Genomic DNA, 15320 nt, shown 5'->3' with positions numbered 1-15320 from the left:
ACCACTAAGGACATTTCCATGGTATGCGCAACAAATATGTGATGTGCGTGTCTCCCTCAGCTGAAAGTTGGTAGCTGAGGTGACAGCTCGCCAGAGGACCCAAATACCATCCAGTGTTATGATGTATGGGATCACTAGAGAGGGAACAGTTCGAGGCTCATAATTTTGTCCAGCACAAGCCTGCAGTGAGATTCGTTTTGTTACCTTGGGGAATGAGGCCCTAGTCAATTCTACAAAACCACCTGGTGCCAGAGTTCTCAATGAGTGATCCAGGGACCCCCAATCTGTCTATCTATGTGCTTCTGTGTTGGGTGGGCTTTTCTAAAGAGACATGTAGCTTCCAATGGGTTTTATATACAGGCCTAGACACAGGCTCAAGTGTGTTCACCTTCTAGTTGGGGAAATGAGACCCAGAGAGGTTACTTGCCCCCCACCCTCCACCCACAGAGGCTCTGGGAAGATGGCTCCAGTTGACAAAGTGCTTGCCATATGAGCATGAGGGCCTGATAGTATGTACCTACTATCAATAGTACCTACATAAAAAGTCAGGCTCAGAGGCACAGCCCTATAATCCCACGTGCTAAGAAGACGGTGACATGAGGCTCCTTGGGGCTCATTTGACAGCCAGTACAACTGAATTGGTGAGCTCCAGGACTTGCGAGAGACCCTGTCTCAAAAAATTCACAATTAAGGAAAGCACTTGATGTCAACTTCTGGCTTTCACACACCTAAACACACACCTACACACAAAAACACACACAGAAATAATTTTTTAGTAGCAAAAACTCACTACAAAAAGCATGTAGCCCTGACTTTCCCATTGTTAGAAGACTAATACTTATTTCAGATCAGAAGCAAGAGGTGAGATATAAAAACAGGGATACCCTTGGCAAACAAGACAGGTGGCTAAACAAGATCTCCCACGAAAACCAGAAACACCTTACTACTCAGTGTGGTCTGTTGCTCAGCCACGTGAGCATCAGCAGAAGCCTGTTAGAAACGCAGACATCTAGGTTGGAAATGTAGCTCAGCTGATAAGAGTGCTTGCCTAGCCCCCTTCTCTAACCCAGAAGCTGTTGGTCACGGCTTGATGTATACAAGCCACACTTAAGGACAGGCCCCACGCCCAGCAGCAGACGGCCAACACCAAATGAGCTCAATGGCATTTTTTGGAGTTTTGTTGTCTCATAATGCTTTGTCTGGGCTTACATATTATGTTTTCCAATTCTATGTTCTTAGGGGATTTCTGTGTGTTTGAATGTGTGTGTCTCAGAGTCTGTGTGTATTTCTTGTGGTTTTTCTTCAGCTCTTTTTTTCTGTATTGTTTGTTTTCTGTTGTTATTATTGTTATTTATATGTCCGTTTCCTAATGAGATGGAGCAAGAAAGGGTGTGATTTGGGTGGATGAGGAAGTGAAGAGGATACAGAAGGAGCTGGAGGAAACCATAATCAGAATATGTTATGTGAAAATATTTTCAATTAAAAAAAAAGTTAGAGAGTGCTTGCCCAGCACAAAGCTTTAGATTAAATCTCTAGCAACACATAAAATCTGGTCTGATTGGTGCCGGCCTGTAATCCCAGAATTTAAAGGGTAGGTACAAGAGAATCAGAAGTTCAAGGTCATCCTTAGCTACATACTAAGTTCAAGGCTAGCCTAGACATGAGATCCTGTCTCAAAAAGAATGAAGGAAAGAAAGACTTTCCTGTCCCATGTAGACAGGACCTGTATTACAACCTAACCCTACCCCTACCACTGAGGACTGAAACCTTGACCTTAAGTATGCTAGACTAGGCAAGAACTCTACCACTGGGTTATATCCCTAAGCCCCACAATCTGCATTCTAACAAGAACCTAGGTGTGTCCATTAAGTTTTTGGAAGTCCTGGTAAAGAAAAAGTATTTTTGGTGTTCCACACCATCCGTGTGAAAGGTTCTGATAAAGCCTCTGGCAACTAAGCCGTTTAATGGTCTTCATCCAGGGCACCAGGCTCTTGCTACGCATTCTGCTTTGCTTTGATATATTATAGATTCGAGTTTTCCCGTCAATGAATACTTAAGAAGAGTGCAAGTCTTTCTGTTCCCCTAGGCTCTGAGGTCTCCGTGAAAGAAGAGTCTGACGTTGACCAGAACCAGAGTGACGAAGGTGACACTGAGGCATCACCAACTAAATCTCCATCAACACCAAAATCAGTCAAAAACAAAAACTCTTCAGGTACCATTCCCCAGGGCGGAGCTGCAGGTGGATGTTGGGCAGGGGTTAGGGGAAAGTCATATCAAGGGGAGGCATGCTGCTGTTGCCCCTGTTTTATAAGGGACTCCTGAGGGCAACAACCGTTCTATTTCATGGCCCCAGGGATGGGACATTGGCTGGGTAGGCCCTGATTGCCAACTTTTGAAGTCACTCCAGCTTCAGGCAGGACTGCGTTGTCTAACCAGTGACCCAGAAGCCTGAGCTGTCACATGGAGGAGCTCAAGTCAGAAATGTTTCCCACAATTTCATGTTTCAGGCTGTGCAGTGGGCTCTTTCATCCTTTCAACATGCATGAAGAGAGCCTAGGCTGTTCTTCTCTTTGAATAAGGAAAGCAAGGCTAGGGTATGGCTCAGTGGTAGAGCACTTTTCTGACATATTTAAGGTTCTGTGTTCTATCTCTACAATCACAGATTGGGGAAAGGGGCTCTGGGACACCCAAGGGTGGAAGAGGACTCAGGGACCCTCAGCTACCAGGACAGTCTTTCTGCCTCCCAAAGAAAGAAACTTTTTTTCAAGCTCTTGTTCCACATGCAAGGGGTGGCCCAAATCCCAGAATCCCTTGCTGACCGTGTCGGGGGCAGGGGGAATTGGGAGGAAGCCCAGTAAGAAGCAAAGCTGCCCAGCTTTAGAAGAAAGGTACCTGCGCATCCTGCAGCCTTGCCTGGTTTCTCAGACACATCAGTTGAAGAGCCCATTTTCAGAAACAAGTGTTGAGGCCCAGCTGTGAGTGACCCCTATAATCCCAGCACTTGAGACCCTTGAGAGCCTGCACCAGGGGAATGGGGAGTGCCAAGCCAGCCTGGGCTACAGAGAGAGTTCAAGGCAGTCTGACCAAATAACTGAGAGCTGTCTTCAACAAACAGGGAGTTGAGGGACAGGGGATGAGATGCTGTCTCAGAAAGAGAAAGAGGGATGACAAGAGGGAGTTTATTTCAGAGAGGAGACGTCTCACAGAAAGAGCATGGAAGGGAAGGGAAGGAAAGGAAAGAAAAGGGAGAAGGAGGGAAGGGAAAGGGAAGGAAATGAAAGGAAAAAGGAAAGGGGGGAATATTATTCAGAGTCTTTACAGCAAGGCCAGTTGTCCTTCATGGCTCAAAGACTGGTACTTCACTGTGACAATATAGGTTGTTTTCCAGAATCCTGTAAGATGAAGCCATAGTTCTGGAGTTGAGCCTCATGGCTATTACCAATCAATAGATCTCCATGTTTATTTTGTACTTTCTTCTGTGATCTCCTTTTTATATGAACCTCTGGACATGTGTCCAAAGGAGATTCCTGAGGCTCCAGAGTTGAAGGAGAATTTCAACCCAGGCAGAAAGTCCTCAAGTGCAACACAACCTTAGTCCCACCACGCCCATAACCCTAGCAATAGGAAATAACCAGATTTTGAATGGGTTGTGTGTCAGTTCCCAGTACACTGAAAGCACAAGATGGTTCATGACAGGCCAAGACACAACAGTGCTGGAAGCCTCAGAGAAAAAAAGGTGGCTCTCAGTCTTCTAAGAGCAAGAAACTAGCTGAGCCTGCCTGGCCTGGGACAGGTCTAGGAATATTGTGGCATGACTCTTACGGGGAACAGACACATACATACAACACACACACATACATCACACACACATACACACAACCCTCTGAGCCCCTTTCCAGCCCTGGGCTTTTGAGGTTGGGCTATCCTCCAGCTACCTGCCTGTCTGCCAGCCTAAAGGGCTAAGGAATGGCTGAGGGTCAGCTCTCTCTCTCTCTCTCTCTCTCTCTCTCTCTCTCTCTCTCTCTCTCTCCCTCCCTCCCTCCCTCCCTCCCTCCCTCCCTCCCTCCCTCCCTCCCTCCCTCCCCACAGAGTTTCCACTCTTTAACTATAACAATGGAGTCGTGATGACCTCATGTCGTGAACTGGACAATAACCGAAGTGCCCTCTCAGCAGCCTCTGCTTTTGCCATAGCAACTGCGGGGGCCAACGAGGGCACCCCAAACAAGGAGAAGTATCGAAGGATGTCCTTGGCCACCACAGGTGTGTGGACATCTCTGCTTATGGGTACTTCCTTTCTCCATGGTCCTGTGGCAGGGGTGACAGCCACAGGCATGGGACCTGCCCTTCCTCAGGTGTTTGGTGGGCATTGCAGATGCCAAGGTGGGCCCTTCTACAGTGTGGCTCTGGAGAGCTCCCTGCTCCAGCAAGCTATCCTCACAAACTGTGCTTGAAGCCTTGCTTTCTGTTATCTACCCTGTTGGCCTTCCTCTCACGGAGGCAGGGATGGAGTGCCTCTTTCTGCACCAGCTAGACTCTGCTCACCCATGCCTGCAGTCAGCATGGATGCACCCTTCCTTCCCACTTTTCATTATCAGTGGGATAAAGTCTTAGCTCTGTGGTTTGTCAACCTCTAGAAGGGCAGTCTTAGCTTATCCACTAAGCACACACACACACACCCCTAGATTTACCCTCACCTCCATCCAGTTTGAACTGCTACTACCCACTTCATCCCTCTCTTCCTGCAGGCTCCGCCAGTGCTGTCCTGCCATCCTGGAGTCCCATTCTCCCTACCCAGTCCCCTTTGATCCTTGGTCAAATTCTTCTGGCAGCAAAGAACGCCAATCGAGAGAGCCCTCGGCACCCTTCCTCCCACCACCCACTTCCACAGCAACGGTTCCACACCAAAGGTTAGAGGAGGTTCTGGTCTCAGGTGGCTTGTATAATCTTGTTGGGGGAAACTCCCTGAACCTTCTAGATGGAGCAGGTGTGACGGAGGTTGGGTGTTGGAAGTGTTGTTTCCCCTGAGGCTTCCTGGCCTCTCACCTGGGTCCAAATCCAGTTGTTAAGGGTTTCCCTCCAAGGCTTATGGATGAACCACATCAGCTAAACAAGCTCCACTTCCTGTCCTCCTCTCCCTCTACCACCAGCACTGCCAGGGTTCCCCCCTGACCAGAGAAATGGCGACAAGGAGTTTGTGATCCGCAGAGCTGCCACGAATCGTGTGCTGAATGTGCTCCGCCACTGGGTCTCCAAGCACTCTCAGGTGGGTGGGTCTCTGCTCCAGGAACAACTGCCTCCCAGTGGCAGTAAATGATAGCAGACAGTGGGTCAACAGGAGCATGGAAACCCCATTTTTCCAAGAGGACCCGCTCAAATTACCCAGGGCAGAGAAGCAAGGACAGTAAAAAAGACAAATGGCCTCTGTTTGGGCCACTTGTCTCCAGGTAGAGTACAGGTAGGCTTGGTCCTCCCTAAACTATGGGAACAAGAGCTGAGGGGTGGTCTTGTCTCAGCACCCTGTGCCTCGGAGGCTTGTGGCCTTCCAGGAAGTAGCAACCAGATAAGGAAAACACAGCAGAAATAGAAACTCCCTCCTTCCCCCTGGCCCCAGAGTACTGCAGGGAAGGTTGGTAATTATAGCCAGAGCTACCCACCCATCCTCCCACAGGACTTTGAAACTAACAGTAAGCTCAAAAGCAAGGTGATCAGCTTCTTGGAAGAGGTCATGCGTGACCCAGAGCTTCTGACACAGGAGCGGAAGGCAGCGGCCAACATCATCAGGTAAGAGCAGCATGGCCCTCCTGCTTAGGATGACCTTGGGGATAGCGCCCTGCCCTGGACCTCCGCAGTTAGCCAGCCTGGGCAGGCGGTATATCAAGATACATGTAAGGCCTGGGACTTCTGGGGGCCCATGTGCCTTACTTTGTAGCCAAGTTTGGAGTGGGAGCTCCATGTACTTATCCCTCTCTTCTCCCCACCCCTCACCAGACCTTGACCTAGCTAGGGATGTAGCAAATGTGGTGGCACATGCCTGTAAGCCCATCTCTCAGGCTGTAATCTCAGCACTTGGCAGGCAGAAGGATGAGAAAGAAGGGCAGGATCATCCTTGGCTACATGGTAAAGCCATCCTGGACCTCATGAGACCCTATTGGGGTTGAGAGCTGGGATTGTTCCCCTTTTCCATGTATGTACATGTCTGCTAACAGCTGTCCGGCGTGTGCTTTTCGATGTGATAGGTACTAGCTACAGACAATCTCAGAGAGCTGACACTGGGCACAATAAAATTATGTCCCTCAGTCCCCAGAGCTTCAGTTGGCTAGAGGCTCCTATCTTAGCGTGGGCCAGCCCATCTCCTCAGTGTTCATAGGCAGCCAGGGAGTGTCTGTCGGTTTAAACTCAGTTAAAGTGTTTGTCCTCAGACCTGTGCTGAAGCCTGCCTCTTTTAGCAGAAGTCAAGGTTCACACAGTCCCACATCCAAGCTATCTCAGCCAGTGACTCATTGTGGACCAGAGTAAGGCCCTTAGCCAGACCTTATTTTCTCCTCTGTAAAAGGGGTGAACAATGCTGGCTTCAAGGGTGTAGATAGTAAGGGTCAAGCAACATGCTACATGTGGCTCCTGCAGGCTCTCAGAAGGTCAATGGCATCGGCACATGAGCACCCTGTTCTTATTCTTTCCACCCAGGTTGGCTTCTCCAGCCCTGCCTGAAGAGGCTTCCCCTCCTTACTTCCAGCCAGACTCCTCTACACCCCAGCCATTGCATCTGCCCCAGACTTCCTACTACATCCAGCTTAGGCTCTTCTTGCTTAGGACCCAAGTCTCCAGCCCCGTTCCTAACCAAAAGGCCCCATGTACAAGCCTCATCACTCCACTGTGTTCAGAGTCCTAGGATACCATGGCCCTTTGTCATCTACTCTGTGTGTGGCCTGGCCCTTGGCCAGTCACCAAGAGCCTGCCATTCTATCTACTCCAATATTGTCATTCCATGCCCGTGAAGATTTCCAAGCAAGTGAAGATTTGGTCTGACTGGGGTGGGGGTCTGCCCTCAGTTTCCACTAATGCTCAGGACTCGCTCTAGTTAGCTTGGCCATATCCTCCCTCACTCTGCTCTCAACACAATCCCACCTTGTGCTCTTGGGCCTCCATTCTGCTGTGTCATCTTATCTCTGATCAAGCCAGATCTGAGGGCCATCCCATCTAGAAACATCTCCTGCCCACTCTGGCCCTCCAAGTCAGACAGTACTTCACTGTGGATATCCCGTCATTCCATGTGCACACAGAAGTGCCTGCCACAGGCCTAGCCTGACCTCAGAGGTCCCTGCCCATGTCTCTCTGGGTCCCAGCATATGCATACACAATAGTGTGTTGGAAGCTCAGAGGCTAACAAAGGACCTTTTCTCAGACAGAGGGATGGGGAATAAGTCAGTAACGTGGAGGAGTACAGGGGGGAGCAGAGAGAGGCAGTGCCTCCTAGTAAAGGCAGTAAGCAAGGATCAGGGGGTGTGGAAGACAGACCAGTTAGGGAAGATCTCCCAGAGAGGTATACTGGGGCTCACATACTTTCCTCTCCCTAGGACTCTGACCCAGGAGGATCCAGGTGACAACCAGATCACGCTGGAAGAGATCACACAGATGGTGAGCAGGGTGACCATCTCACTTGATCACCAAGGCAACCTCCTCCACACCCTCATTACTCCTTGATCCCCCTGACCAAGCATAGTCATCACCTGCATCCAATTCCTGTGGTTTTGTAACTAAGTGCCGCAAAAACTAGGCAGTGTGTTCCTCTCCCCCGTCCTGGATCCTGGAAGACTGAAATAAAGGTGTGTGCAGAGCTTTGCTTCCCCAGAAGCTCTAGAGAAGGATACCTGCTTAGCTCTGCCAACTGCTGGTAGCCCTGTGGACCCTCAGCTGCTGGCTGTATCACTCCAGTTCCTGTCTCTGTGGTCCTGGAGCCATTTCCTCTAGGAAATGTGTCCCTGTTCTGTCTTTCTTCTGTGTACGTGTCTGTGTTTCCTGTGTCCATATTTCTCTTCTTACAAGGACATCAGTCATGTTGACCCACCCTGCTGGCCTCATTATAAGTTCATGACATTGGGAAAGATTGCAGACAAGCACCAGGGCCTAGGAAATGGCTCCTTTAGGGAGGAGCAGAGTCTAACTAGTAACACTGCCACTTTTCTTCAGGCGCTGTGCAGCCTCATCTCCCTTGCCCCTCCCCCTCTCTGTCACACTTCTCAGGGAGTGTGACAAATGCCTCTGATGGTTGTCTATGTGCTGGACCACGTTAGATTCTGAGAGACTCCGTGACCACTTGTCAGTAGTTCTGCAAGTTTTCCTCTCTACCCCAATTTACAAATGAGGCAACTGAGGCACAGAGATCTAAATCACTCACACAGAGGGGTGAGTGGTAGGAATACAAACTGTTCACGCTCAGGTGTAGCTGACCACAGAGAAAACCTCAACCCCTATGCCACACTACCTCATCCTGAGGACTCAAAGTATGCTCATTGAACCTGCCCTGAAATGACGGGGCCCCAGGGGAGAGCTGGGGAGAGATGTGTTCTCCAAGAAGGAGCATGAGCTAGGGATGGCATTCCATATGCCATAAAGGATTGATGGTCTCTAGTGCTTCCAGCCCTTGAGCAGAACACTCAGAATGCCTTCATGACCCACACTAAAGCTCCTGGCCACTGAATTATTATGGTTAGAGATGCTCAGGACAGACTCATTCGAACCTCCCCAGAAATAGACTCAGTGTCATGCCGACTCGGCTCCAGGCAGGCCAGTGACCAGTGTGTTAGTGGTATCCAGTGTAATGACTCGGCTCTGGACTCTGGCTCCTCTCTCCTCATCACTCACCATCCACGAAACACAGCACCCTACCACGTTCTGGCCCAGGAATAACCTGTATGGCTGGTGTTCTCTGGAGCTCACACAGCTCCCCCTTCCAAGCAGGATATATAGTGACATGCAGACACCACTTGTTGCAGACTGAGTCTCTGGGTCCTGGATTCTGGAATTGTGTTCCCAGCCACTTGCCTAGTGTCGAAAATGCCCCGTGCTCCTGTTTGCAAACAGGGGCCTGGCTGGAATGTTTATACTTCATGAGTACAAGGGTCCTTTTTCCTTTGTAAGTATCCGAGAACAAAAGGTCACTGAGCCCATCTTATGACCCATCTATGGCCCTGACAGGTCCCCAGAGCCTTTGATTGATAGGTCCTGCTTAAATGGAGGCCAGTGGCCTCAGTGGGCAGGAGAAAGTGGCTTGCCACATTATTTCTCACAAGCCTTCTGGAAGGTGACAGAAGATGTCATTCTGACCCCTACTTCCAAAGCCACTTTGTCCCTGGACAACATCAAATGTGAGGAGAAGGCTACCTGCCCCTAGGAAGCAGCTAGAGCCACTGGGCCACTGGGCCACACCCCAGCATGGCCTCCTAAATTCCTCTGTGAGCCTCACAGCCCCACCATCCTGGACGTAGCCCTAACACACCTGCAAAGGACCCTCAGGAGTGACTGTAGCTGAACTGCCCACCTTCAGAGGGTCCACCCCCAAGAACACACAGGAGAAATGCCTCACAACCCAGCCACTCAAAGCCCTTTCTGCCCTCATGCCCACACCCCCTTTGCCTGCCTAATCACTCATCCTCCCCACACCCACAGGCCTGCACCTGGGCTTTGTTTCTCTGCCCCGGTGACATTGCCAGGAAGCACCCATGACTGATCTGCTACCACACAGAACCTGTTACCCCATGAGGCCCTGCTGTGTGGACCCCCTGAGCCTGGGCTGTGTTTGCAGGTCAGCCTATCTCCAGTGTCTGCCACCAGCCTGGCAACACAGACCTCACTGATTGCAAAAGAAATGGGGGAGGGGGACAACAGAACACTCAGCCTCAAGGAATGGCATGTCCTCTGGGTGTGGGTGGACCCCACAGCCCCTTTGATCTGTGCAAATGGGCCACTTGGGCACTCAGCCAGCTGCTGGAACTTCTGGGTGAGGTAGAGTGAGTGCAAGAAAGTACAAATCCTGAATGGTTGGCAGGCCCATCTGCCTTATAGACCTCTCCTCTACCCCTGTATGACCCAGATGGCCCCAAGGTACAGGAAACCTTTAATCTGACTCACCCCTCAGTGAACACAGGCTCCTCCCAGCACCAACACAGCTGTTCTCTCCTCCCCACCCCCAACCCCCAAATCCAGCAGACCTAAGGCCTTTCGGCACTCCTGAGCACATCAGCCTCCCCGTGTCCACCCTCATCTAACTCCTGCCATGGATACCCATGACCCTGACTAATATTTCCCTGAGGGTGTTCCCTGGTCAAGGAGGCCCAAGTGACAGATAATCTTAAAGACAGTATCCACGAGTGAACCTGATAAGTCAGGGACCTGCTAGCTGAGGACTGAGCCACACAGCTGTCTTCTGCTCACAAGACAGGAACACTGCCTCAGGCCCAAATCAAAGCCAGGAACCCACACCTGTTAATCTGTCTCAAAGAACAATTGTGTTTGGACCCACCCAGGACCAGGCAGAGCCCAGAGGAAGTGGCCCATCACAGCTGGAGTCAGATACCTGATCTTGAACTTGCCTGCCAGCCAGCCTATTTCTATCTGAGAGGCTTGGGCAGCCTTTGGCCCCCCTCCTACACATGTAATGGTGGCTCCCTACAGGGAGGTGACCACCTCCTGCAAGGAGAGTCCTCTGGAAGCACAGAACACCACACATAGACACACAGGGTGCAGCAAGCAGAGGGGCCCAGCTTTGTCATTGCTATCCCCTGTACCCACCAGAACCAAGAGTAGTTGGTTTCCCCTCAGAAAAGTACCTAGAGCCCAGAGATGTCACCTCTGGGGCCTGACTTTGACCTTGCTCCCTCAGGCAGAAGGTGTGAAACCTGAGCCCTTCGAAAACCACTCAGCCCTGGAGATAGCAGAGCAGCTGACCCTCCTGGACCACCTTGTCTTCAAGAAAATTCCTTATGAGTAAGTGGGTGTGGGTATGGCTGCGACTCCTCTCCCTGCTCAGCACACCTCTGACTCCAGCTTCGTGAACTGTCCAAAATTTGGAAAGACATCTACTCTCATGTTCTTTCTTTCCCTATCTCCTATAAGCACATCTCCTTCTCCGTATGCACACACTTCAGAAGCATCTCGCTTTCAGAACCTTCTTTCTGGGGGTTCAGAAAGACTCCGTGTTTATTTGCACACAGGCATAAGTGTGTTCGTGTGTGTGTGTGTGTGTATGTATGTGTGTGTGTGTGTGTGTGTGTGTGTGTGTGTTTGAAAACCCTAAGAACAAATTTTGGGAATGGCTCTGGACTTTGATGAAACCTCTGGCCTGCTGCCGTCTGCCCTGCCCTGTCATTAGTCACCCTTCCCAACATTGGTCTCACGTGTCTGAGGCCACACATCATCCAGGCATTTCATGCATTCAGTTTGCCTTCCAGCGGCACATTTGCAGCCCCATGGGCAGGAGTGCAGCCTCACCCAATGACACCTGGAGACCAACCCTCAGGATGTGGGAGCAGTGCTACTCCTGCCTCCCTCCTGTAGCAAAGAGTGGGCGCATGTTCACAGGTGTCACCTCCCTGAGGCTGCACCAGCCTGTGGGACTTGACCCAAGCACCTCTGCTGGCCACTAGCAGCAAGTCTGTGGCTTCCCCACTAGATTCCCAGGCCAGAACGCACTCTTAGAACTTGTTTGTGGTTCTTTTATCCTCTTATGCCCCACCATTTTTGGATAGTGTTGGGAAGTGAACCGAGGGCATGCTCTAGCCCGAAGCCCCTTTTATGGCTTCACCTCTATTCTGAAGACCAGCTACTACAAAGTGGCCAAAATGTAGGCACAAAATCCATAGGAAAATCTGGTATGCCTACACACTTTCACAACAGTGCTCGGCCATCTCCTACCCCACTTCCTTTCAGTCTCACGATGGTCTCCCATTTCACAGATGAGGAAAGGACCCAAGACACAAAGCACTTGTCTGAAAGCATATCCCCCTCCCCCAGTGCAGAACAGAGCTGGGCTTGAGCTCAAGGGTCCTTCTTCTCTGCATTTCTGCAGAGGGCTGCTCCCCTACAAATGATTACCTCAAAAACCAAATAAATAAACAAACAAACAAAGAAGTGACCCAACACCAAATGAGCAAGGGAGAGCTAATTTCATCTGCTCTGGGCTCCCCTTTCCTCCTTGCAGGGAGTTCTTTGGACAGGGCTGGATGAAGGTAGAAAAGAATGAAAGGACGCCTTACATCATGAAAACCACCAAGCATTTCAACGACGTGAGTATGCATGCGTGGGCAGTGCCTTTCTGCCAGACTTTTTGTTGGTGGGACCACCAGGGGCCTGAGTGGAGGGCAGGCTGGCGCCACGCCATCTGCTGCCCCACCACCTCCCTCAGCTGTGTGGCCAGGGCCAACTTTCTTCACTTCGGTATCGGTTTCCTCACCTGTTAAATGGATGTTAAAAGGGGCCATGTGAAGATCAACTGGGACAATCATCCAGAGCCGTCAGCCAGCAATGGTTCCTGAGGAGAGCCTTCTTAGGCCTGTGGTCACCACAAAGAACAGCTCCTCAGAGTAAGGTCATGGCAGACCAGTAGCAGAAAGGACGGGAAGGAGGAAGGGTTAGACAGTAAAGACCCAAAGCATGTTTCTTATTTTCTTACTGCATCTCAGCCTTAGGAACAAGCAAAATGGCAGACAACTTCCCTCTGACATGAGCATTACCCAAACCCTCCCAAAAATGTCTAGCAGTTTCATCTACCCTAGACACGATGGTGTGATGTCCTGGCCACCACATAGTCTTTTGTGGTTGATAAGATGGATCCACAAGTTAGCACAGAAGAGACCAGAAGCCCCAGAGCTGCTGAGAAGAAGGCTAGGTTTGATCCAACAGCTTGAGACTGCCCCTAGGCATGATTGAGATAGCCCTGCCTCTGGCTCCTCCAGTCCCACCTCCCAGTACTCCATCCACCATTAGCTTTCCTGGAATGGAATGGTTAAGAGGAAACCAAACACAAAAACAGAAAAGTAGCCCTGTGTGTGTGACAAAAAGGGTTTGAGCTGAGTCTGATTAGGGCACTAAGGTCGGACTGGTGCATCAAACACACACACAAACAGGCTCTCACACATGCACACACATACACACTTATACTCACACATGAACATATGAACATATGAACACATGAACACATGCACAAACACATATGCACACATACAGGCGCACAGGCATCAGTGTTCCCAGGATCTCTTCCCAGAGAAGAAGCTGAACAAGCTTCAGAGTCTTCTGGGGAAGCCTTGTGGCTACGAGGGGTATTAACGTTCTTTAATAAAAGTAGCCTCTAGTATTTTCCATAACCGCCTCGTACTGCGCTCTGTGTGTATGGCAATCCCATGTAAAGCTTACACCACCCCCGGGAGAGGTGGACTCCTCTCGTTTTCAAGATGCTGAGACGTGGAGGTTCTGGAAGGGTCTGCTGATTGGATGTGGCAGCTCATATGTCTGCCATTGCTGCACAATGAAAGCTGACTGTGAGAGAGAATAAAAATACCCCTAGGCAGACACCTATAATTTCAACATTCAGGAGGCTGAGGCCAACCTTGAACTTGTACTACATAATAATATCTTATCTGGAAAAAAAAAAAAAAAAAAAAACGGAGTGGGGATGTAGCACAGGGCTGGAGTGCTTAGCTAGCACATACAAAGGGTCTCCAGAGCTGTGTCTCCAGCTCTGGAAAAACACAAACTCTCCCAGCTATTCCCCCACACGGTTCTCCTATCTACATCCATGGGACTGTCTACTCCTAGCCTTGTCCCATTCCCGAGAGCATTTGCACACAGCATCTTCATTCTCTGAGTTTAGTCAACACAAGCGAAGAGCCTTCTACGGTCAGAGGTGAGAGCACATGAAGTCACGTGTCCTGACCGCCTGGCCACAGACTGCTCCACACATCAACCATGGCAAAAATGGACCCCTAACAAACCTCATGCAAGAATGCCCTTATCAGCCAGGAAATGAGGGAGGTGCGGTCTTGTAGTGCCAGGGAGGGAGGCACCTCCTGGCCCTGGCACTCCGGGCACCCCAGGATGGAGTAAGCACAAACCAGGAAGAGTGTGTACTGATTGATACTGCGCAGTAGGGCCTGTGGGAAGGGCTTCCCGTCTCGTTTAACCCATGGCACTGACTCTACAGAGGAAGGAACCGAAGCTGAAAGAGATTGAATGGCACTGCCCATGGGACGCAGTAAAGTCCCCCTTTGAATCCACACAGTCCCCCCAGCTCCCTCCAGGACAAAGTGGAATGGAGAGGAAGACAAGGTGCCTTTTTCTTCCCTTTACAGGGAAAGTTTTTAATCTTCCCCTATGTAAGAGAAGATAAAGTTAGAAAAAAATTCTCTTTCTATTCCTTGAATGCCAATAATTTTTATTTTTAATTTAATAAATAATGTACATTATTTATTTTTAATGTACATGTGTGTATGCCTGAATATATATAAGTGTGCCACAGAGGTCAGAGAGGGCATCAGGTCCTCTATGGTTGTAGCTACAGGTGACCCTGAGCAACACGACATGGGTGCTGGGAACTGAACCCAAGTCCTCTGCAAGACCATCAAGCATTTTTAACCATTGACCCATCTCTGCAAATGATAAATTGACTTTTATTCAGTGTTTGCTCTACAGCTACTGAGATGGTCATGAGTTCTTCCTTCCTTTAATCTATTGATATGGTAAATTTGAGAATTACATAGTTTTTCTGTCTTCAAAGACCCTGTGCCTCTGGCACAAACCCACCTCAGCCATGGCCTATAAAGAGCTGGGCATCTGATTTTTTTTTCTTTCTTTCTTTCTTGCCTGTCTCTGGTGCTAGTATAAACACAATGGTGGCTTTGTAGAATAAATTAGCAAGTGTTGATTTTGTTTCTCTCACCTGTGGAGGGTCCCACTGATATGTTTTTTTTTTTTAATTTTTTAGTTTTTATTTTATGGACGATGGTGTTCTGCTTGCATGTATGTCTGTGTGAGAGTGTCAGATCACCTGGGACTGGAGTGACGGACAGTTGTGAACTGCCATGTGGGTGCTGGGAATTGAACCCAGATCCTTTAGAAGAGCAGCTGGTGCTCTAAACCACTGAGCCATCTCTCCAACCCCCTGCCCTCTTCTTTTTTTTTAAGCTGGGAGTTTTTTATTAAGTTCTTTTTTTTTTAAGTTCTTTTTTATTCTAGTGTCCTCTATGGAGAACTATTTTAACTACTTCAACTTAGTTGACAGAACACACACTGTTTTGTGTGTTATCATTCCCCCCTTCACTGCAATAGTT

General features: G+C 49.6%; 1 protein-coding gene across 2 annotated transcripts in view; it reads left to right on the top strand.

Annotated features, from left to right (window-relative positions):
* The window catches only part of Rasgrf1 (Ras protein specific guanine nucleotide releasing factor 1), a 97162-nt gene that overhangs the window by 65309 nt on the left and 16533 nt on the right, over positions 1-15320 (top strand). For both annotated transcript variants that reach the window (XM_021638710.2, XM_060385540.1), the window contains exons 16-23: positions 2087-2212; positions 4090-4260; positions 4746-4907; positions 5148-5263; positions 5669-5781; positions 7575-7635; positions 10880-10983; positions 12197-12281. In XM_021638710.2, the coding sequence (XP_021494385.1) occupies positions 2087-2212; positions 4090-4260; positions 4746-4907; positions 5148-5263; positions 5669-5781; positions 7575-7635; positions 10880-10983; positions 12197-12281 (938 nt within the window). The remainder of the gene's footprint in view (positions 1-2086; positions 2213-4089; positions 4261-4745; positions 4908-5147; positions 5264-5668; positions 5782-7574; positions 7636-10879; positions 10984-12196; positions 12282-15320) is intronic.

Source organism: Meriones unguiculatus, chromosome 6 (genome assembly GCF_030254825.1).
Source record: "Meriones unguiculatus strain TT.TT164.6M chromosome 6, Bangor_MerUng_6.1, whole genome shotgun sequence".
NCBI lineage: Eukaryota > Metazoa > Chordata > Mammalia > Rodentia > Muridae > Meriones > Meriones unguiculatus.
Note: the sequence above shows the minus strand (reverse complement) of the source record. Positions and strands in the feature narration are given on the sequence as shown.